The sequence below is a fragment of the Vulpes vulpes genome, chromosome 9 (assembly GCF_048418805.1).
Source record: "Vulpes vulpes isolate BD-2025 chromosome 9, VulVul3, whole genome shotgun sequence".
Taxonomy (NCBI): domain Eukaryota; kingdom Metazoa; phylum Chordata; class Mammalia; order Carnivora; family Canidae; genus Vulpes; species Vulpes vulpes.
In genome coordinates, this window is record NC_132788.1 from 108,429,989 (window position 1) to 108,451,380 (window position 21,392).

At 61.2% G+C, this 21,392-nt stretch overlaps 1 protein-coding gene across 2 annotated transcripts; it reads left to right on the forward strand.

The window, feature by feature from the left end:
- The first annotated feature begins 74 nt into the window (after positions 1-74).
- On the forward strand, positions 75-15,318 carry MOB3A (MOB kinase activator 3A). Of its 2 annotated transcripts, none has more exons than XM_026019342.2 (4): positions 75-214; positions 8,747-9,279; positions 12,105-12,307; positions 14,228-15,318. In XM_026019342.2, the coding sequence occupies exons 2-4, from the start codon at positions 8,859-8,861 to the stop codon at positions 14,255-14,257; spliced, it is 654 nt and encodes a 217-aa protein (XP_025875127.1). In that variant the 5' UTR covers positions 75-214; positions 8,747-8,858; the 3' UTR covers positions 14,258-15,318. The 2 variants fall into 2 exon arrangements, with proteins under 2 accessions (XP_025875127.1, XP_025875129.1); XM_026019344.2 differs by lacking the exon at positions 75-214 and adding an exon at positions 4,157-4,354.
- The last annotated feature ends 6,074 nt before the right edge of the window (positions 15,319-21,392 follow it).

The window sequence follows — 21,392 nt, forward strand, 5'->3', positions numbered from 1 at the left end:
AGAGCGCGGCGGCGGGGGCGCCCCTTCTCCGGACCTCGCCCCCCTTGGGCTCCGCTTCCGGGGAGGCCCCGGCCGGTAGCGGAAGTTCCTCTGCCTGGGCGGGGCGGCGGCGGCCGGCGGTGCGCGCTGTGCTCGGCGGCGGAGGGGACGGGGCGGAGGACGCCGGACACCGGACAGCCGCGAGCGCCGCCCGGCTGGTGGGGCGTGACCGCAGGTGAGTCCTCGGGGGCGACCGCGGGCGGCGGGAGGCCGGGTGCTCCGGGGGCGACCGCGGGCGGGGGGAGGCCGGTCCTCGGGGGGCGACCGCGGGCGGCGGGAGGCCGGGTGCTCGGGAGGGGCGACCGCGGGCGGGGGGAGGCTGGGTGCTCGGGGGGGGCGACCGCGGGCGGGGGGAGGCTGGGTGCTCGGGGGGGCGACCGCGGGCGGGGGGGAGGCCGGGTCCTTGGGGGGGCGACCGCGGGCGGGGGAAGGCCGGGTGCTCGGGGGGGGCGACCGCGGGCGGCGGGAGGCCGGGTGCTCGGGAGGGGCGACCGCGGGCGGCGGGAGGCCGGGTGCTGGGGGGCGACCGCGGGCGGGGGGGAGGCCGGGTCCTCGGGGGGCGACCGCGGGCGGGGGGGAGGCCGGGTCCTCGGGGGGCGACCGCGGGCGGGGGAAGGCCGGGTGCTGGGGGGGGCGACCGCGGGCGGCGGGAGGCCTGGTGCTCGGGAGGGGCGACCGCGGGCGGGGGAAGGCCGGGTGCTGGGGGGCGACCGCGGGCGGGGGGGAGGCCGGGTCCTCGGGGGGCGACCGCGGGCGGGGGGGAGGCCGGGTCCTCGGGGTGCGACCGCGGGCGGGGGGGAGGCCGGGTCCTCGGGGGGCGACCGCGGGTGGGGGGGAGGCCGGGTGCTCGGGGGGCGACCGTGCGGGCGGGGGGGAGGCCGGGTGCTGGGGGGCGACCACGGGCGGTGGGAGGCCGGGTGCTCGGGGGGCGACCACGGGCGGCGGGGGCCTGGGTCCTCGGGGAGCGACCACGGGCCCCCCCGAAGCCCAGTCCTTGGGAGTGGCAACCTTGGGCGGCGGGAGGCAGTGTCCTCGGGAGGGGCGACCTTGGGTGGCGGGAGGCCGGATCCTCCAGAGGGGCGACCACGGGCGGTGGGGAGGCCGGGTCCTCGGGAGGGTGACTGCGAGCGGTGGGAGGCCGGGTCCTTGGGAGGCGACCTTGGGCGGCAGGAGGCCAGGCCCTGGGGGGGTGGCAACCGCGGGTGGGGGCAGTGCCTGCCTGCACTCGGCCCCAGCCGGGCCTCCTTGCTCCCCGCTCACCGCACTCGGAGCTCAGGGCCCTTACTCGCCTGTTTTAGGGGCTGAGCCGAGCCTGCGGCCATACCTGGCGGTCCTCAGGGCAGGGCCTGCAGCCTCCCCGACTTCCCAGTTGACCTGCCGAGGACTGGTTGTGTCCCCGGGTGTTTGGGGTCACCTGTCGTGCTCTGTTCTCAGAACACCCTGGACCCATCGACTGACCATGGGTGAGCTAGTGGGCGCCCGGCTGCCCCCACCCTGCAGACACCCGGCTCCTGCTCTGTGCCTTCCCCCTCACTCACCCCTCCAGAGCGGAGCTGTCGGCCTCAGCCGCTGGCCACGTGTGGCTACAGCCCTTCAAGCCCGCCTCAGCTAATCGGGGCGCCCGGCAGGTGCCACAGACACCCAAGTCCCAGACACAGAGCACATTTTTTTTTTTTTTTGAAGTCAAAACATCCGTGATAACTTCAATTTCCAGGAGGTGTTGAAATGACATTTTGTTGTTTTTCGGTCAAATGCGATACAGTATTACCGTTAACTTCACCTGTTTCTTTGTACTTTTTTCACTTTATAGCAAGGCTACTGGAAAATTTTAAGTTATGCTTTTGGTGCAGGTAATATTTCTAGTGTTTTCTGTGACATTCCTTCCACAAACGAATGTCGTGCTTTCGCGGGATTCATTGTTTTCTGTGGCTTTAGTCTTAAACAGGGCGAGCTACTCAAGGATTTAACCCAGTGCTGGGTGTATTGTAGTTGAATTGGTGTTGGCTATGATTTTTTTTGCTGTTATAATTTTTTTTTTAATTGCGCTTATTTTTTGGAGCAACTTTAGGTTCACAGCAAAACGGGGTGGAAGTTCCCCCAGGCCCCATCTCCCCGTAAATGCACAGCCTCCCCCATTACCAGCATCCCCGCCAGAGCCTGATATGTGTGACAGGTGATGACCAATATCGGGACGTTACCAGCCACAGCCCGCAGGTGACCGGGGTTCACCGTCACTGCTGCATGCCCTGTGGGTTTGCATGAATGTCACAGACACCGAGCCACCGTCGCCACGTGGCCCAGAGGAGGCCCTGGCCCTACAGATCCCCTGCTCCGCTGAAGCACCCCCCCCACCCCGGCCACCGCGGGCCCTGTTACCACCTCCACGGCTCTGCGTTTTCCAGAAGGTCCTAGACCTGGAGCCACGGGGTATGTGGCGTCCCCTCCATGTCTGTGTCTGGCTCAGGGGTTTTATTTGAGCCTCTCTGAAGGGAGAGCACGGCCGTATCACCCTGACGTCGCTCAGAAAGCTGAGAGCGGTGTTTGCGAACCCGGCGCCCAGGTAACCGGGAGTTGAGTTCTAGGTGCACCTCCGTGTCTCCCTCTCTCTCTCTCTCTCTCTCTCTTTCTCTCTTTCTCTCTCGGCAGAAGCAAAAGTGGTTATTTTAGTTCCTCAGGGAGGTCTCAGAAATGCTAGTTCAGTTCCTGGACTTTTTTTTTCCCGAACGATTTTCAGTCTGTTTGTTCCGTGTGCACCAGCGCCGCGCAGCCAGGACAGGCGGCAGCCATCGATCGGGTTTCCGGGAGCTGCTCTCCCTGCCCAGCGCCTCATCAAACGGAGCTTTAGCAGAAATTCCCCGAGCAGCCGGCTCAGAGCCTGGGCTTTTTCTCGGGGAAGTTCGAGCCATGCCCCAGCTGGAGAGCCCTGTTCCTCATTTCCTAGAATTTCGAGGTTCAGATTGCTTAAGCCGAAAAGAGCAACAGCAGCTTCAGAATCCAGGTTCTGGGAAGGAGGTGGGCGTTGCTGCGTCCCCTGAGACCAGAACAAGGCGTGCGTGGCGGGGTCTCTCTCTGCGGGGAGGGGGTCATTAGGGCTGTGGGAGCTGAGCGCTTGATGCCAGGAGTACCCTGGGGGTCCCCACACGTGGCCCAGTGTCCCCGGGGGCAGAGTGGCGGGCGCAGCACCCTGGACAGAGGGTGGCCGGGAGTGGACGCGCTGTGTCCCCTCAGACCAGGGTCTTCTCAGCGGTGAATGCGTGTCCCGGGTGTCCTGACATTAGTCACCGGCAGGGGCTCTGCTGCTCCTGCCCTGCCCCTTGAGACATGCGAGACCCCGGGCCGGGCCCCGAAGAGGTGCGGCGGCTCCTCAGCCGACGGGGGCGGCCCTGGTGGCTTGCCGCCTTTCATCTGCCTTCTGTCCCCCACCCCCACCCGCGAGACAGGATTCAACCCATGAGAGAAGGATGGGGAGTCACTGCTGATGGGCACAGGGTTTCTTTGGAGGTAGGAGAATGTTCTAGAATTATGGTGATGGTTGCACTGCCCTGTAACTTTACTAAAACCATCAAATTGTACACTTTAAAAGTTATTTGTGGTACGTGAATTGTATCACAGCGGGTCATAAAATAGGATCCGCAGGAGGGCGGGAGCGCGTAGGACCCCTTGAGAGCACCTGGCCTGCAGTGGTCTCAGCAAACCGCTTCCTGCCTTCCTGCATCACAGATTGGGGAACTTGAGCCCAGAAGCAAAGACACGAGGGCCTGATGCCAGTAGAGCACCACCCCCGTGGCAGGGCGGCAGGCAGCACCCTCTGTGGTCCTGCAGGACGGCGGGGGGCCTTCCCCCCGGGGAGCAGGGCTGACATTTAAACTGCAGCTGTGGGGGGCGGCCTTCTGGGACGGGACAGATCGGGACCCCAGAGCATCCTCCAACCCACCGCGCCCAGGGGCCGGCCACTGAGCTTGGGGCCTGTCCCCTCCCGTTCCCCCCGGCCCCAGGGCAGGGTCCCCGTAGTGGGGGGTGCGGGGTGCGTCAGTGGCCAAGACAGGATGCAGAGGCACCGGAAGGAAGTGGCAGCGCCTCCCTGGGAGGTCATGCAAGGCCGCTGCCTGGAGGAACTGTGCTTTGTTTGGTTTTCAGAAGAAAAAGGGAGGGGTGGGGCAGAGGGCGTGTGTTGGGGCCGGGGAATTTGTCATCTTCATCAGTCTAGAAGTTTCTAAGTACCGCCGAGCACATGTCCGAGGGAAGAACCTGGCCATCAGCAGAGCCCTGACCCCAACAGGCCTGTCCCACCGAGGACGGCGCCCGGGAAGAGCCGGTAACCAGGGTGGGGCTGGCAATGGGGGGTCACCTCCAGGCTGCGGGGTGTCTGCGTCGCATAGAAACCTGCTCCTGAGGGGGATTCTGGACATTGGGGAAGTTTCCTAGAAAATGGTTGCTTCGCTTAAAAAAACCCGCACTTTCTGAGAAGAGACCGAGGGCAGGAGCCCTGTGAGCCCCCTCCCCCCCTTGCCTGGGCCCAGTTTCCAGAACTGCCCTGGGTGCGTCTGGTCCCCACATGGAGACACCGCCCACCCCCAGCCTGCTTCTGCCCTCCAGTCTCGGGTCCCCAGGTGCCGTGGTTGCGGCTGAGGCCCCGGAGCCATGCCCGACAGGCCCCAGGACGAGAGGCCCCAGCGGGCACTGGCGGGTGGCACTTTCCCCCGTCCGCAGTGGCTGTCAGGGTGCGGCTCAGCTTGGGGTTACATAAGGGGCCCGGAAGCGAGTCGATGCGCAGGAGCGGCCGGACAGGGACGCAACCCCCACCTCGTCTCTCAGGCGGAGGGTGTGTGCAGGTTGAAGTAAGCCCTGGGATGGGGAAGTGCCCAAGCCCTGCTGTCAGGCGGCTGGAGCAGAGGTGACGTGCCCTCCCGGTAGAGGACGCTGGCCCTTTACCTGCGCCAGAGTGGCCTAAGCGTGGCCAGGTTTGCAGGTTAACCTCCAGGACAGGTATGCAGGCCCCTTGGGCCTTACTGGTCTCAGGGGGCCCCGGGGATCGCCGCCGGCCTGCCCAGCACAGCCGCCGTGGTGTGAGGGGTCCTGGGCCGCTGCCCTGCGCTCTCAGGCGCCACCTTCCCGCCGTGGGGCTCTGGGTGCCCCGGGCTGTGCCCATCCACCGACACCAGGGCGGGTAGGCGGCCCGGGGTCCTGGAGCAGAGGCACCCGTGCAGTTCTGTAGAGGCCGTGCGGGGTGGGGGGGGGTGGGACAGCGCCTGACACTGGCCTGGGGGCGGCGACGGACGCCTGCGTGATGGGCAGGTGGTTCGCTGCGCCGGGTGCGGCCTGGCAGAGGAGGCTGGCTTCACCCACGCGCCGGTTCCCGCTCTGGCTCGTCCCTGTCCCCGCCACCTAACTCCTCCTCAGCGGGGTAGCGCTGAGTCACTATCTTCCATACGGGATCTCAGCCGGGGCGCCCCTGCCCCCGGGGGACCCTGGGCAGCGTCTGGGGACGGACGCCTGTGGTCCCAGGACGGGGCGAGCTGCTCCACCTCCCGCGGTGCCCGGGCCCCCCCCCATATCCGCAGGGCCCAGGGGGCCGAGCCAGTCGGGGCCCGTCCTCCCTCCCGTGAAGTGTGTCTGCCACGTTCCTCCAGGGGTCCCGGGAAGTGCCCGGCAGGGGTCAGCCGAGGTGGCAGGACGTGGTGGCGGCGGCCAGAGCCAGGCGTGGGGAGGGAGGCCCCCGTGCTCTGCTGACAGGCCCGCGTCCTCCTGCTCCGGAGCTGGGGCTGCCGGGAGCCGCCCCGCCGGTCCTCACGGGGTGCTTCCTTCGCCACCCGCGCCCGCGCCTTCCCCGTCGTGGGCCCAGTGAGCAGGGGTGGCGGCGGCTTGGGCCCAGAGGGAGGCTCTTCTCCTGCCCCTTTGCCCACCGCGTAGTCCCAGCCCCGTTAGACAAGACCCACGTAGCCCGCAGCCCACTCACTGACACACACAGCTCCCAGGACGTCCCCAGCCTTGCACAACCACCGCCGCCGTCTGCTTCCACCCATCCTGTCACCCCAGGGGAGCCCATCCCCGTCAGCCGTCACTCCACTCCCGCCAACCCTCCCTGCCCGTGGACAAGCCCGTCCTGGACGTGTCACACACGTGGACTCACACCCGTGGGGCCTCCTGATCCCTCCCTGAGCGTCGGGGGTTCGGGTCCGTCCCCGGGGCGGCATAGGGGGGGCCGCACCCCTGCTCACGTGGCCGACAAGGCCTGTTCGTGTGTTCACCCGTTGCAGGACGTGGGGGTCATCTCCAGCCTTTGGTGAGAACGTGAGTCGTGCCATGTGTGCACGAGTCTCCGTGTGGATGTTTGCTGTCGCCTTCGGGGTGGCCCTGGGGTAGCTCCGCCTGACCCTGGGCTGTTCCCCGCAGCAGCCGTGCCCCCCGGTTCCGATTTCTGCACGTCCTCACCAGCGCCGGCGATTGTCCTTCGTACTTACAGCCGTTCCCCGGGGGCGGTGGTTCCCTCGCCTTCCCCGGGGCTCCTGGTGTCCTCGGCCGCGCCTCCGTCCCTGGGCTCACCTTCGGGGTCCCTGTGGTTCAGGCTGCTCAGGCGGGCTTGGCCGCTCGGCACAGAGAAGGGGACACCCCGGCCCACGAGTAACTGGGCCTGGCTGACGTCGTTGCTCGTCAGGCGGTCGTGCGTAGCCGGTGACAACTGGCTCCTCAGTTTCCTGGGGCTGCTGAAACCAGTGACCACAAGTTCCGTGGCCCTAAAGGAACACGGATCTGTCATCCCGCGGTTCTGGAGGTCACAAGTTCAAAATGCCGTGGATGGGGCTGGTCCCCCCAGGGCCCCAGGGAGACCTGCCCCGGCCTTGTCCCGCGTCCACAGGCACTGCCTCCCCGGCCCGCGGCCCCCCTCCGTCCTCCCCGCCAGCAGCGCGGGCTCTCAGGGTGTCTTCTAGGGGCGGCGCCTGCGGGTGTCCCGGCGAAGCTCCTACTGCCCATTTGCTGGGAGCAGGGCACCTGTCGTCAGCCTGTCGTCTTTGCCCCGGGGCCACTGTGGGCACTCACCGGGCCCCGCAGGAGTCTGGGCCTGGGGCCCCTGGACCTGGCCCGGCAGCGCCCGGGCTCTCATGCTCTTCCCTCAGCAGGGCCAACGTCGAGCCGGCGCTCTCTGCGGGGCCGCCCTGGTTCTGGGGGATGAGGGGCGTCCCCACAGAAGCAGGTGTGATGAGGGAAGCAGAGGTTGGAGGGTGTGGGGCCTCCTCTGGACTCGGAGAGGCAGGAGCCCCCGGGAGTCCCATTTCAGATGTGGAGCCTCTGGAACTTTCTGATACTATAGCTGGGCTGGTAGGAGCTCTGGGTCTGCGGTAATTTGCTGCGGCACGAGCACCGTGCTGGGTCTGGAGGGGCACTGCCCGCCGGGCCCGAGTTAGAGGAATGAACCCCACCGTTTAAGCAGAGAAGCGGGGGGGCACTGACTAACGTACATGGTTGCACATGTGCAGGTGCACGATGTGGCGTGGGGCCACGGGCAGGCCCTTCCTCTTTCCTACTCTCCACACACTTCCCCTTCTGCACCTTCCCCCCGTGAACTCCCAAGACCCCCACCCCGCCAGCCCCTGGGGCGCCCAGCCCCCACTGTCCCAGCGCACCGCACACTCCTGGGAGCAGGGCGGGGGGCGGCACCACCGTGGCAGGGTGGAGAGCACACCCGGCCCGGCAGGGTGGCTGCATCCCCAGCATGAGCCCGGCCACCGCTTCATGCGCCCCACCTCATCCTTCACACTCTCTGACGTGAGCCGGGTACTGTCCCCACGGAACAGAGGAGGACCCAGCGCAGAGAGACGGCAGAGGGAGGGGCGGGGGGTGGGCTCTCATGGCAGGACCTCGTCCCAGGGAAACCAGTAGGGTGGGCATTCGTCGTGGTCCTGTGTTGGTCAGACAGGACGAGCAGATGGGCTTGTCCAGGCTTCTGGAATGGGCCCTGCAGGGGAGAGTGTCCCCCTAGAATTCCAGTCCACCCGTCGGGAATGGGGGCTCTGCACACATCCTCGGGTGGCGAGATGAGGGTGGGCCCGGTGCAGCGGGGAGATTAGGGTGCAATGCAGAAACACAGAAATTATCCTTTCCCAACTCTGGAGGCCAGACCCCCGGCCAGGCTGTTGGCAGGGCTGGGCCCTTCGGAGGCCGTGGGGACAGTGCTCCAGCCTTGCGCCTGGCTCTGGCGGTGCCGGCCCCCCTGGCGCCTCCACCCTCGTGCAGCTGTCTGCCATGCGCCTGTGTCTCCTTTTGCAAGGACGGTTGTCATCGTACCAGGGACACCTGTGTAATCTAGGAGGCGCCCAGCCCGAGATCCCTGATTGTGTCCGCGCAGAACCTTCTTCCAAATGAGGTTCCGTCTGCAGGCCACAGGGACATAGACGACTGTCCACGGAGGGCGCCGCTGACCCGCCGCGCTCTCCCTTGGTGTCTGCAGATCTCCAGCCCCTGCTGCTGTGCGAGAACGCCCCCGGGCGCAGGGAGGATCCACGGGCTCCGGCCTGTTGGGAGCTGTCTCTGCATCTTCTGGTCTGAGGCAGTGGGGACCTGCCACAGACCATTTTGTCCGTGGAGCAACTGGGGCCCCCTTGGTGGACTGAACGTCATAAGTCCTGGGAGCCCCCCGATCCGCCTCCTAGTCCTTCCAGAGCAGGGTTGCCAGAAGCAGGTGACGGTTCCTCCCCTTTCCGTGTTCCAGGTCTCCGGGAAGCCGTGGGGTCCAGCAAGTCTCCCATCGCCGCGGCGCCTGCCTGACACGGTTGTCCTGCCTGGGCCCCTCCACAGAGGCATCGCCAGGGAAGGGGGCCGAGATGTCCAACCCCTTCCTGAAGCAAGTTTTCAACAAGGACAAGACCTTCCGCCCCAAGCGCAAGTTTGAGCCGGGCACCCAGCGCTTCGAGCTACACAAGAAGGCACAGGCGTCGCTGAATGCCGGGCTGGACCTGAAGCTGGCCGTGCAGCTGCCCCCGGGCGAGGACCTCAACGACTGGGTGGCTGTGCACGTGGTGGACTTCTTCAACCGTGTCAACCTCATCTACGGCACCATCGGCGACGGGTGCACGGAGCAGTCCTGCCCGATCATGTCGGGCGGCCCCAAGTACGAGTACCGCTGGCAGGACGAGCACCAGTTCCGCAAGCCCACGGCGCTGTCGGCCCCCCGCTACATGGACCTGCTCATGGACTGGATCGAGGTGCAGATCAACAACGAGGAGCTCTTCCCCACCCACGTCGGTGAGTCGGAGTGGCTGGGGCGGGCCACGTGGGCACCGGGAAGGGCAGGCCCCACTCGCTCTCACGTCGAGCCAGGATTCATATGCCCGCCGTCTACCCGTTTAAAGTGTACAGTTCAGTGGCATTTATAGTATGTTCACAGAGTTGTGCAAACCATCACTGCTAGTTCCAGAACATTCCACCACCCCAGTAGCATCCCCATCAGCCATCATCCCCGCCCCCCACCCCACCCTTGGCTCCCACCACCTCCCCTGTCTCTGTGGATGGGCCTCTTCTGGGGACCTCCTGGGAGTGGGGTCCTGTAGGAGGTGTCTTTCTGGGTCTGGCGCCCTCCCTGAACATCGTGGGCTCGGGGGCCATCCCTGGGCCAGCCCGTGTGGGCACCTTGCTCCTGTTCAAAGGCGAGGGATGTGCTCCCGTGTGGTGGACGCATTCTTCTTTAAGCTAAGGTCCCTGAGATAGGAGGTGACCCTGGATGTCATCACAAGGGTCCTTGTAAGAGGAAGATAGAGGGAGGTTGGACACGCGAGGGGAGAAGGTGGTAGGACAGCGGGGAAGGAGGAACGGGCCATGAGCTTAGGAATGCCGGCAGCTTCCCAGGGCAGCAGGGGCACGGGTTCTCCCTGGCGCCTCCGGTGGGAACCATCCTGCGGTGCCTCAGCCTCAGCCCAGTGACACTGACTGGAAACTGTGAGAGATGCACGTGAGTTCTTTAAGCCGCTCAGCCGGTGGTGGTTTGTGACAGCGGCACCAGGAGCCACCCACAGCCGTGGATTTCTGTCACCATCAGCACTGACATGGCGTCCCGGAACCCCGGCCGGGCAGACAGGTCTCAGGCCCAGCTCTGCACCCGCTCGTTCCTCCCCTGGGCCCTCACTCAGCATCTGCACCGCGGAAGGGCTGACGCTGGCAGAGGCTTTCCAGGGACTATCCAGGGAGAGGCCACCCCTGGCCCGGGATTCCCAACAGTCCCTGCTTCAGGTCGCCGGGTCCGTGGGGAGCCCCGGAGGCTGTGTCGTTTGATTCCCAGCCTTGCTAGGCCCCGTGCGAGTCCCACCAGGTCCTCAGGGGTCGGCACCCTAGAACTCGAGATGCCCAGCCTGCCCCGCACCCAGGGAAGGTGAATTCCAAGTTTACCAAAGAGGATGCTGGGAAGAGGCAGAGAAGAGGAACTGGCAGGTGGCACACGGCTGTGCAGCGGGACTCTGAGTCCAGGCTGCCGGCCTTGCGCAGCCCTTGTTCCCCAGGCGCCCGTGTCGGGGGCCTGCCTGGCCTGGGCCACCCCTGCCAGCCCTGTTTCAGGACCCCACCCAGGCATTCAGAACGACGTGCTTCCGACAGACAGCCGTGTCTCTCCGCTTCTTGTCTGTGCCACTGCCAAGAACTGTGTGGCCGGGCAGAGAGAACGGGTCCACGTTCAGTGCGGCTCCCGTGTTGCTTCTGCTCACGCCCGTACACCCCTTAGACCTTGTCGTGTCAAGCCAGCGGCTGGCACACTTCTCACTCTTCTCATGGGGACCAGCTAGCAAATCTTTCCAACCTCGCAGGCCAGACAGTCTGTCTTGACCACTCAGATCTGCAGTGTAGACCGAAAGCCACCAGAAGCAATTTACAAACAGGGGGCTCTGTGTTCCAGGTAAACTTTATTTATAAGAGCAAGTGGGGGGCCAGGTTGGTACCCCTGCACGAGAGACCATTGCGAGTGTGTGCAGTGGCGTCCTGGAACAGTCTACTCTGAGCCCATCCAAGCCAGGCTACCCGGGATCGCTGCTGGGGAGTCCTGTGCTAGGAGAGAGGCGCAGGGCAGTGGCCTTGGACCAGGGCCCCTGGAGGTGGCTGGCCCACCCCACGGCCTTCAGCAGCTGCTCCTCGGGTGCCCACAAATGCGGGTCGAGGACGACCATCAGGGTTCATCCTTGCAGAATCGAGTGGCGGGGAAAACGGGTCTCAGTGATGCCGGACAAACCATCCAGGCAGTTCGTGGCCTGGGAACTGGGCCTGGTCGCCGTTCACAGATGCTTGTCAGCACAAGCTGCACACAAGCGCCCCTGCTAGGGCGGAGCGGCCATCTGGGCCCAGCTACGGAGGAAGGGGCGGGCGGGGGGCACCGAGAGGGCACAGGGTCAGGCTGGGCCTGTCTCACAGCTCACGGAGCACCGTCGCTTTCCCGCTCACCTTCTGTTCCACGCACGTCAGGTCAGACCTCCCCCAGTGGAGAACAGCCACCTGGGCCCCGCTGTGGGGGGTGGACGTCCCCCTGCGCCCCGATGAGCGCACTGTTGTCCGGATCGCGTGTGCTGCCCCTGGGCTGTTAGCACGTGAGCCCCCCAGCCCCCAGGTCACGATGGGGCCAGTGTGTTCTTTCCGGTCCCGGGCACCCACCCGGTGGTGCCGACTGCACCCTGTCTGTATGGGACGAAGTCGCATGATTGAGGGATTGAGGGGGTGCAGAAAGGAGCACTGGGGCACCTGATACACAGGCTGCCAGAGGGGCTGGCACGGGGGCTCCCCTGGTCGGGGCGTTTGACCACAAGGAGGGGAAGCGAGGAAGACACTCCTTAAGCTCCATGGCAGGAGTGAGCACACGTACACGTGCACAGCGAAGCTGCGTCGATACTCGAACATAGATGACGCTGTGAAGACGCACTCGAGGCGGGCAGACCCCCCGTGAGGAGTGTCAGACGTCAGGAAACATGTTTTTGTGGGTCGTCCCGTTCAATTAAGAAGAGCAGCAGAGCTAGGAATAGAAGCGCACAGCCCAGAATCCGGGGGGGCAGCGGGGCCCGGGGGGGCCGCGGCCTCCCTGACCCCCGCCCTGTGTGCAGGCACGCCGTTCCCCAAGAACTTCCTGCAGGTGGTGAAGAAGATCCTGTCCCGGCTGTTCCGCGTCTTCGTGCACGTCTACATCCACCACTTTGACCGCATCGCGCAGATGGGCTCCGAGGCGCACGTCAACACCTGCTACAAGCACTTCTACTACTTCGTCAAGGAGTTTGGCCTCATCGACACCAAAGAGCTGGAGCCGCTGGTGAGCAGGGCGGGCATCCGGCGGGGGCGGCGGGGGACATGGGGGTCCCCAGGGCCCGGACGCCTGGCTTGGTGGGTAGCCTGACATGGAGAGAGGGAAGCGGAGGCATGTTCTTTGGGTCTGGGCCCAAGTTTGACACGGCGACAGTGGTGTGGCCACTTGGATTCCCGCACACGGGATCCACCCACCGGGCTTGTGTCTGGTGCTTTTGCTCCCTACTCCGCGTGTGAACCACCCGTCCCCCCCCCCACCCCCGACAGGCAGAGGCCCTGAATCCTGGGGCTGCGGTGCCCTCGGGGCCCCCTGGGAAGGTCACCCCGCCCCATAGCCCAGAGCCATCCCAGGACGGCCCTGGAGTCGGCCGCTCCTTCCTGCGGCTGCACCCCCTTTCCCTGCGGGAGACCCTGGGGGCCTGGGTGCTGACCCTGGGCGGCCCCGTCTCCCCTGCCCACATCCCCGCCTCCTGCATGGAGAGCAGGCAATGATGTGTTTCTAACTGAGGTGAAAGTCACTTAAGTAAAAAAAAAAAAAAAAGTCGCCTAAGTTAAAATGGTCAACTGAACTGTTCAGTGGCATTTAATACATTCACAAGGGGCTACGGCCGTCACCTCTGGTTCCAGAACATTCCGTCACCCCAGAAGAAGCCCCATCTCCATTGGCAGGCACTTTCCCAGCCTGTGGCAACCCGCTCTGTGGCTGTGGATCTGCCAGCTAGACCCGTGTCCACCGCAGCCTGGTGACGGGATGGCTCAGGCAGCAAGGGTGGCTCTCTGGGCCCTCCCCTAAGGCTCCCGCACCTTGCTTTGGGCTTTTAGCCAGACCTGTGAGGTCAGAGGGCAGCAGGCAGCTGCCCTCCAAGTTCCCACTAGCTGCTGCCACTGTTCCCTAAGGTCAAGAACATCCCCCCAGGTGAGGTCCCAGGGTCGTTCCAGGGGATAGGGCATCTCCCCAAGCACGGAAATGCTAGAATGTTCTGAGGGCCTGCTGGGTCTCTCTCAGCTTGTTTGTTTTTTTTTTCTAAGATTTTATTTATTCATTAGAATACACAGAGGGGAGAGAGAGAGAGAGGCAGAGACACTGGCCAAGGGAGAAACAGGCTCCATGCTGGGAGCCCGATGCGGGACTCGATCTCGGGTCTCCAGGATCACGCCCTGGGCTGAAGGCGGCGCCAAACCACTGAGCCACCCGGGCTCCCTGGTTTTCTTTTCTTAGTAAGCATCCTGATCCCTTGTTATTTCTCCCACATCAATGCTCAGAGTTCTCTTTTTTTTTCTTTTTAAGAGTTTATTTAAGAAAGAGAGAGTGAGCATGTTCAGGAGCCGAGGGGAGGGCCAGACGGGGAAGCAGACTCCCCCGTGACAGGGGTCCCGGCATAGGCCTCGATCCCAGGGCCCCAGGACGGTGACCTGAACTGAAGGCAGGTGCTCAGCCCACGGAGCCAGCAGGCGCCCGATGCTCAGTTCCTTCCGGGCCAGGCGGAGGCCGAGGTAATGCGCTGGAGCCACGACCCCCGCAGGCCGTGTGCAAATGAAGCGGGTGGTGATCTGCCCGCTGCCCCTGAGCCCCGCGGCTTCGGGGTCTGTCTTGTACAACGTGGCAGGACGGGCGCCTGGGCGGCTCAGTGGTTGAGCGCCTGCCTTCAGCCCAGGGCGTGATCCTGGGGTCCCGGGATCGAGTCCCACATCGGGCTCCCCGCACGGAGCCTGCTTCTCCCTCTGCCTGTGTCGCTGCCTGTCTCTGGGTCTCTCAGGAATAAATAAGTAAAATCTTTAAGAGAAAACAAAAGAACGTGGCAGGAAGCCTTCACACCTAGATTTTTTTGCATTTGTCGTTCATCTGTTGGGACAGACTCCCACGGCTGCCGTCCCCGGCTGTAAAGGTTGTATCAGGGTGACCTGATGTCCTGCTTGTTGTTAACAGAAAGAGATGACCGCGCGGATGTGCCACTGAGAGCCCCTCGGCCCCGTGGTCACTGAGGCAGTGCCCAGGAGACATGCTTGAGGGCCGTGTCTCTGGAACATGGACCCATACTTTCTAGAAAGCCGCGACAGTGAGTGAGCTCGGCGCCGTGGGTCTGCACGCAGCCACCCTGAGCCTGACTCCTTGGCAGGCGTCGAACTTGAACTCCATGGTTCTGTGTGTGGAGCTCCTGGGAGAACCCCCTTTGTGAACCACTTGCACTTGCCCCGTGGACCCACTGGACCGGCCGCCACGTGCAGCCAGTGACCCTGCGTCTGCTTCGCGATGCCCACGACGACCTCGCACCTGCTCCCCAGCTTCCCCGAGCCCCGTCATGGATCATGAGCGATTGGGGTTTTCTCCCTGTGAGCCCCCGTCCCCCTCCTGAATACACGGGGTGACTCTCCCGTCGGACCCTCTCCCAGGCTGCAGTCTTTACAATTTTGCCAAATATTTAGCTGGAGTCAGCCTTCCTGCAGATGCCTGACAACGTGATGTGGAAGCCGTGTGTTTGCGTGGCCCTGTGTCGGGACGGGACCCCAACCCCAGCACTGTCTCCTGTGGACACTGGGGCAGTGGCCAGGGCTCTGCCTGGGGCCGCACGGAAGTGACCACAGGAGCCCCGTCCTGCCCGTGCCTCCTCCCCGCCCGCACGCAGCGTCCTCAGTGGCCTTTTGCCGAGGCAGCCCTTCCAGTCTGGACTGCACCGGCTCCGAGTACCTCTGGGTGCGTGGGACGCTCGCAGGGGCGAGGGGTGCCATCACCCAACACCAAGCAAGTGCAATTAACGTGACCTTGGCCTCGGTCCTTCTAGAAAGCCCCGGGTCCAGCTGGAGGAGGCCCGGCGAGGCAGCCCCCCCCAGGACCCGAGATGACCATCTGATTGAATGTAGTCAATGCAGAACCTCGGCCGAGCACCGCAACCACTGTGTCCTGGGGCTGCGGGCTGTCCCCGCAGCCCAGCGGGTCGGGGAAGGTGGCGGGGACTCTCCCCGCCCTCCCTGCCCACGGGTGTTCCCGCGCGAGCATCAGAATAAATTGCCGCCTTTGTACCTGGGGCTGCTGGTCGTCATGTCTGTCTCCCTGCCCGAGGCCTGGTGTTGGCCACGTCACTGTCGTCATCACCTGGGAGCCCTTGTCCCCATGCTGAGGTCTGGGGGCCCATCCGAGTGCCCCCCGTGGCTGAGCTGATGCACAGAGTATCGTGCGATGAGGATTCAGGGGGGTCAGGCTGGGCTGTGGGACGTAGGTTCCTGGAAAACAGGCTGAGAACGTGAGGACGGCACCTGCTCCCCGGCCCGCCGGTTGCGTCTGGGGCTTTCCAGGCCCTTCAACAGGATTCTCACTGCGTCTTGCTGTGCGCCCCACGCAGGAGGCAGAAAACCGTGGTCCCTGTGCAGGACAGATCGGGAAGGCAAACCGGCCGGGCCGCCGCCACCCAGCCCTGGCCCAGAGCCCCTTCTCCGCAGGGTGGGCAGGAGCGGGCCGTGCTGGCTGTCACCCCTAGAGGGCGCGCTGTCCCGCGGGAAGGAGCCGCTTCCCCGCCACCAGGCTATTTGGCAAGACCTTCTCCAGGGCCATTGTTGCCTTCCCCGCCGATTTTGCAAATGCACCACAATTTCCAGAACCCACTAAGAATTCGGGAGCTGTTGTTAATTGTAACGTCCCCCCAAACACATCCCCATCCTGGTCCCCCGGGACCTGGGACTTGTGGCCTCACGTGGCAGAGGAGACCTGGTCCAAGACCCGTCGTGGGGGTGACCCTGGGTTCCTGGGGGGGCCCGACATCCTCATCAGGTCCCCCCAAGAGGGAGGCTGGGGGGGAGCCCCAGAGGCAGGCAGACCCTGCGCTGCTGGCAGTGAGGACGGAGGAGGGGCCGCGGGCCAGGGAGAGGCCGCCTCTGGAAGGTGGGGGGCAGGAGGGGGTCTCCCTGGGGCCCGGGGTGGGGGGTGACCAATCCTGCCCACACCTGGGTTCTAGGACTGAGCCCAGAACCATGAAAGCATCAGTGTGAGCGGTTTAAGCCCCAAGTTGTGGCCCCGGGAGGCTCCGACCCCCATTCTGCGCACGGGACGCCTGGCACCCCTTGCCCTGGGCCCCTGGGAATCAGGTCGGGGAGGCCAGCTCCCAAGGGCTCCTCCGTCCGCGCCCGGAGTCACTCACCCTCACAGAGCGGGTCACCCCAGAACCTGCCCAGCCCGGACGGTGATGGAGGACAGGTGTCGGCGGCCTTGCTTAGACGAGCCGGTGGCGAGGGGCTGTCGTCCCCGCGGCACCAATCCATACCCTTCCACGGACGTGACACAGCAGGTGGCCCTGCCACAGGGGACGGAGCCGCGAGCCGAGGCCGTCCCCCCTCAGGAGCCCCTGTTGCTGGAAGCTTCCCCCCGGGGGCCGCATCATCCCTAGACCCACGCTGGCCTGCACCCCGAGCCACCAGGGGTGGGGGATGCCCCCAGCCCCTCGGGCACCCAGGCCCCGGGCGGCGTCCCCAGCCCCTGTTGCTGTTCTCAGCAGCTGCTGCCGGAAGCAGAGTCAAGGCGCCGACAGGCCGAATCGTAAGAACCATCGGCTAAGTCCGACTGTGGTGCTGGTTCCCGCCGGACCCCCGAGTGGAGGGGCCGCGTGGGGCCACCGAGGCGGGGCAGTGGGGCCTGCAGGAGCCGGGCGGTGTGCACAAGCCCATGCACACCTCCCTCCACGCAGAGTCCTGCACCGTTTGGGTCCCCAGGACTCATCAGTGACAATACATTCTCCTCTAGTCGAATCTTCACAAGAATCCCCGATTATGGTTATAGGTAAAATGCCAGGGTTGGCGTCCGTGTCAGAGGCAGCACGTCATGGGGCGTTTTGATGAGTTGTGACATAGCCTGCAGTAAGGGGCACCAACGTACACTTCCATCAGCACATTTCATGGATCCCGTTTCCTTATGTCCCCCTCCCAACGCTGGATGTTAGGCCATGTGACATTTACCTATTTGATAGGAAAACATCCTCACTGCATGTTGACCATTGATATTCCCAATTTATATCTTTTGTCCATTTTTCCATTGGGAAGTCATCTTTTCTTATTGATTTATAAAAACTCTTTACATATTGAGCTTTACGATTTTTTTTGGTAAAATTTTATTTATTTATTCATGGGAGACAAAGAGTCAGAGACACAGGCAGAGGGAGAAGGAGGCTCCCTCTGGGGAGCCCGATGTGGGATTCGATCCCAGGACCCCAGGGTCACTCTCTGAGCCAAAGGCAGATGCTCAACCACTGAGTCACCCAGGTGTCCCCTAGACTTTTTAATATGCTTGTTTATAAAAGCTTTTTTATATATAATCTGTCATGTGTTACACAAATTTCTCCTGGTTTCTTGTTTATCTTTAACATAGTTTATGATTATTTCAGCATACTTTTTCTCCTTTTTTGGAGCTTTCAGTTTTGGTAATTATTTTCCTTGATGTTTTTTTACCCTTGGTGACAAGATTACAGACTTGGGCTGGGAAAACCTTTATGTAAATATTCATCTCTGTTTTCCTCTGGTTCTCTATACTTTTTTCTTCTTTTTTTAAGATTAAACACTAGTAAGTTTCACAGTTTAGTTTAGTTTTATTTATTTCTTAGAGGCGGGGGAGCACCTCCAGGAGGGGCAGAGAGAGAGAGAGAGAGAGGAGACTCCCCACTGCACACGGAGCCGACACGGGGCTCAGTCTCACGACTCTAAGATCATGACCTGAGCTGAAACCAAGAGTCGGACGCTCAACCCACTGAGCCACCCGGGTCCCCCACAAATTTTTTTTAAATAACAAGGAACCCCCTGTTCCCGCACAGTGTGACCCTTCTGCACAGATCAGAGACAGAGACGTTACTTACTCCCACAGTGCTCCGTGTCTGCATTTCCTAGCAGTTCGCTCCTCCCACTGCACTTTTCTTTTTCTTTTTCTTTTTCTTTTTTTTTTTTTTTGCACTTTTAATGGACCTTATAAAGTTAGAGTACTTACAACGTCCGGCAATATCAATTCTTCACTATTATTGTTTTTTAATATTTTCTGGTCTATTTTCTAAGTCATAGTCCAGATGAACTTCAGGATTACTTTAAAAATAAATACATACATACATACATAGATAGATAGATAGATAGATAGATAGATAGATAGATAAATTTTGCTTTGATGATTTTGATGGAAAAGTGTAAATTTGCAAAACACCATGGGCCCAGGTTCATTCTGGAACATGCCCCCTGTGGCCTCACGCACCTCTCCTCTCCTGTCCATTTACTGCAACCACGCCCATCCCTTTGTCATTTCCATCACGTCGCAGCTCTGCACACTGCATTTCCTTTTCTTTTTTCTTCACAGGATTTTTGAAATGGATATATGTGACATTCTGTAAAAATTGCCATTTTAAAGTACACAATTCAGTGGTCGTTGGTACAATGCCCAGCTGTGCAACCATCACCATCAAATTTCAGAACATTCCACCACCCTAAAAAAAAAAAAAAAAAAAAAAAAAAACCTGTCCCTATTAGCTGTGATTCCCTCCCCACACCTCCCAGCGCCTGGCAGCCACGAATCCACTTTTTATCTCCATGGATGTGCCTATTCTGGATATTTCATATCCACACATTTCTTTTAAAGTTAATTCTTAGTTATTTTGGGTTGTTGTTACTATGAGTGAGATGTTTTTCTGTGGCGTCTTTTGTTTTCATTGTACTTTCTAAATGATTATGTTCTGAGATATGTAAGAAGTCTCCTGATTTTGTATGTTCATTTAGTAACTGGCTTCTTTTCTGAATCTTAAATTGATTCTCCCGGATTTTCTAGACAGAGATCCACATTTGCAGGTCATGTTAATTGAATATATTCACTGGTTTTTTGTTGTTGTTTTTTGTTTTTTAAAGATTTTATTTATTTATCCATGAGAGACAGAGAGAGAGAGAGAGAGAGAGAGAGAGAGGCAGAGACCCAGGCAGAGGGAAAAGCAGGCTCCATGCAGGGAACACCATGCGGGACTCGATCCCAGGACCCCGGGGTCACGCCTTGAGCCGAAGGCAGATGTTTAACTGACAGAGCCCCCCAGGCGACCCCCATAATCCTTTTTTAGGAGCAGAATCAATAGATACCATTGCACAGATGACTGTACTGGCAAAATTAAGTCCAGTATGCTCATACAATGCACATATATATGCATGTATGTTTATATATTTGTACACACACATAGTTAATCACCAAAGAAGTGTAAAACATATATCCTTTTTGATTAACTAGAGAGACAAAGACAGGAAAAATAGCCTCCACAAAAGATCAAAATTTCAGAAAACCGCTAGGATGAATATTTTTTTTTATTAAGATTTTATTTACTTAAAATATTTATTTATTTGGAGAGTGTGAGAGAGTGTGTGCAGGGGTTTGGGGTGAAGGACAGGGAGAGGGGGAGTCTCAAGCAGCCTCCCTGCTGAGCGTGGAGCCGACCCGGGGCTCAATCCCATGACCCTGAGATCACGGCCTGTGATCAGGTGGGTGCCCCACCAACTGAGCCACCCAGGCGCCCCAAGGGTGAATATTTGAAAGCATGACACAAGATTAGGTCACGGAATCAAACTCATCACTTGTGGATCAGGATGGACTGAAGAGCCCGCGGCCTGTTCCCGTAAATACGGCTTTATGGGCACACAGCTCTGCTCCCTGGCCGATGGCGCGGCCGCTCTCGCGCTACAGTGCAGAGCGCCGCAGCTTCAAAGAGACCCCTTGGCCCCACAGAGCTGAAAATAGCCACACAGGCTTTTCCAGAAAAAGTTCGCCACCGCCTGATACAGCGATCCAGGCTGATCCTCCCGTTAAGGTAGGAGAACCTCAGGGACGCCCGGGTGGCTCAGCGGGCGAGCGTCCGCCTTCAGCTCAGGGCGTGACCCTGGAGTCCCGGGATCGAGTCTCCCGTCGGGCTCCCTGCGTGGAGCCTGCTTCTCCCTCTGCCTGGGTCTCTGCCTCTCTCTCTGCCATCTTTCATGGACAAATAAATAAAATCTTAAATATATATACATATATATATACACATGAGAACCTCACATGGGAGTCAAACCCAAATCTTCACACTTTCTTCTTTTCAAACAAACCCAGTGGTCACGGTCGCACAACTCTGAATATAGTACAGGCCCCGCGCTGCGTGCTTCCAGTGGGAGAAATCTTACGGTATGTGATTTCAATCCAAATAAAGATGTGATTTAAAAAAAAAAAAGACATAGAATAATTCAAAGCAGTTCAGGCAAAGATTTATCAAAGCAAAGCCAACCATGAGAAAGCAGGAGTTGCAAAAAAAAAAAAAAAAAAAAAGAGAGAGAGAGAGAGAAAGCACGGGTTGCGATATTAATATATACAAGACACAGTACAGTTGACCCTTGAACAGCGCGGGGTGGTCTGGGGCACTGACCCCCCACAGCTGAATATCCACATACAGCTTCTGACGTCCCCCAGACCCAGGTGCTGGTAGCCTCCTGTTGCCCAGAAGCCTCAGCGGCCCCACCACAGTCCACTAACACATACCTGTGTTACAGGTATCACACACTGTGCTTTTTACAACAAACTAGGGAAAGACAATGTTATTAAGAAAAATCACAAAAAGGGGATCCCTGGGTGGCTCAGCAGTTGAGCATCTGCCTTTGGCTCAGGGTGTGACCCCGGGGTCCCGGGACAGCCGCCCCGCGACCCGCCTCCACGCTCCTTCACAGACCAGCAGCGCGCCGGCTGCTGCTGCGCCCAACGTGATTCGATGTCGTGGGCAGGCTCACAGGTCACCCACTCGCGGTGAGCAGTTCGATGCTATCTGGCACACTTGCAGAATTGTGCGATCATCACCTGCGTCTAGTTCCCAGAGATTGTCACCACCCGAAAAGCGACCCCGACCCCATCAGCCATCACCCCGCACCCCCTCCCCAGCGTCGGGGGCTCCGTCCGTCCCTGGGGCGGCGTGTGGGCGCCTGGCTCCTGCTCGCGGCCGGGGGACGTGGCCGTGGGTGGCAGGTGTGTTGCGTGCGATCGTGAGACTTCCTGGCCGTTGCCACCTTGGCTGCCCCGAGCCACGGCAGGGCTCGGTCTGCTGTTTACACTACACGCTGCTGACCTTCTGATGCCACTGCCG

Excerpts from the sequence above, each read along its gene's own strand:
- MOB3A (XM_026019342.2), top strand. The coding sequence starts at position 8,859 with ATGTCCAACCCCTTCCTGAAGCAAGTTTTCAACAAGGACAAGACCTTC. Across the intron at positions 9,280-12,104 it reads GCTCTTCCCCACCCACGTCG|GCACGCCGTTCCCCAAGAAC; the intron begins GTGAGTCGGAGT and ends CCCTGTGTGCAG. Across the intron at positions 12,308-14,227 it reads CCAAAGAGCTGGAGCCGCTG|AAAGAGATGACCGCGCGGAT; the intron begins GTGAGCAGGGCG and ends TGTTGTTAACAG.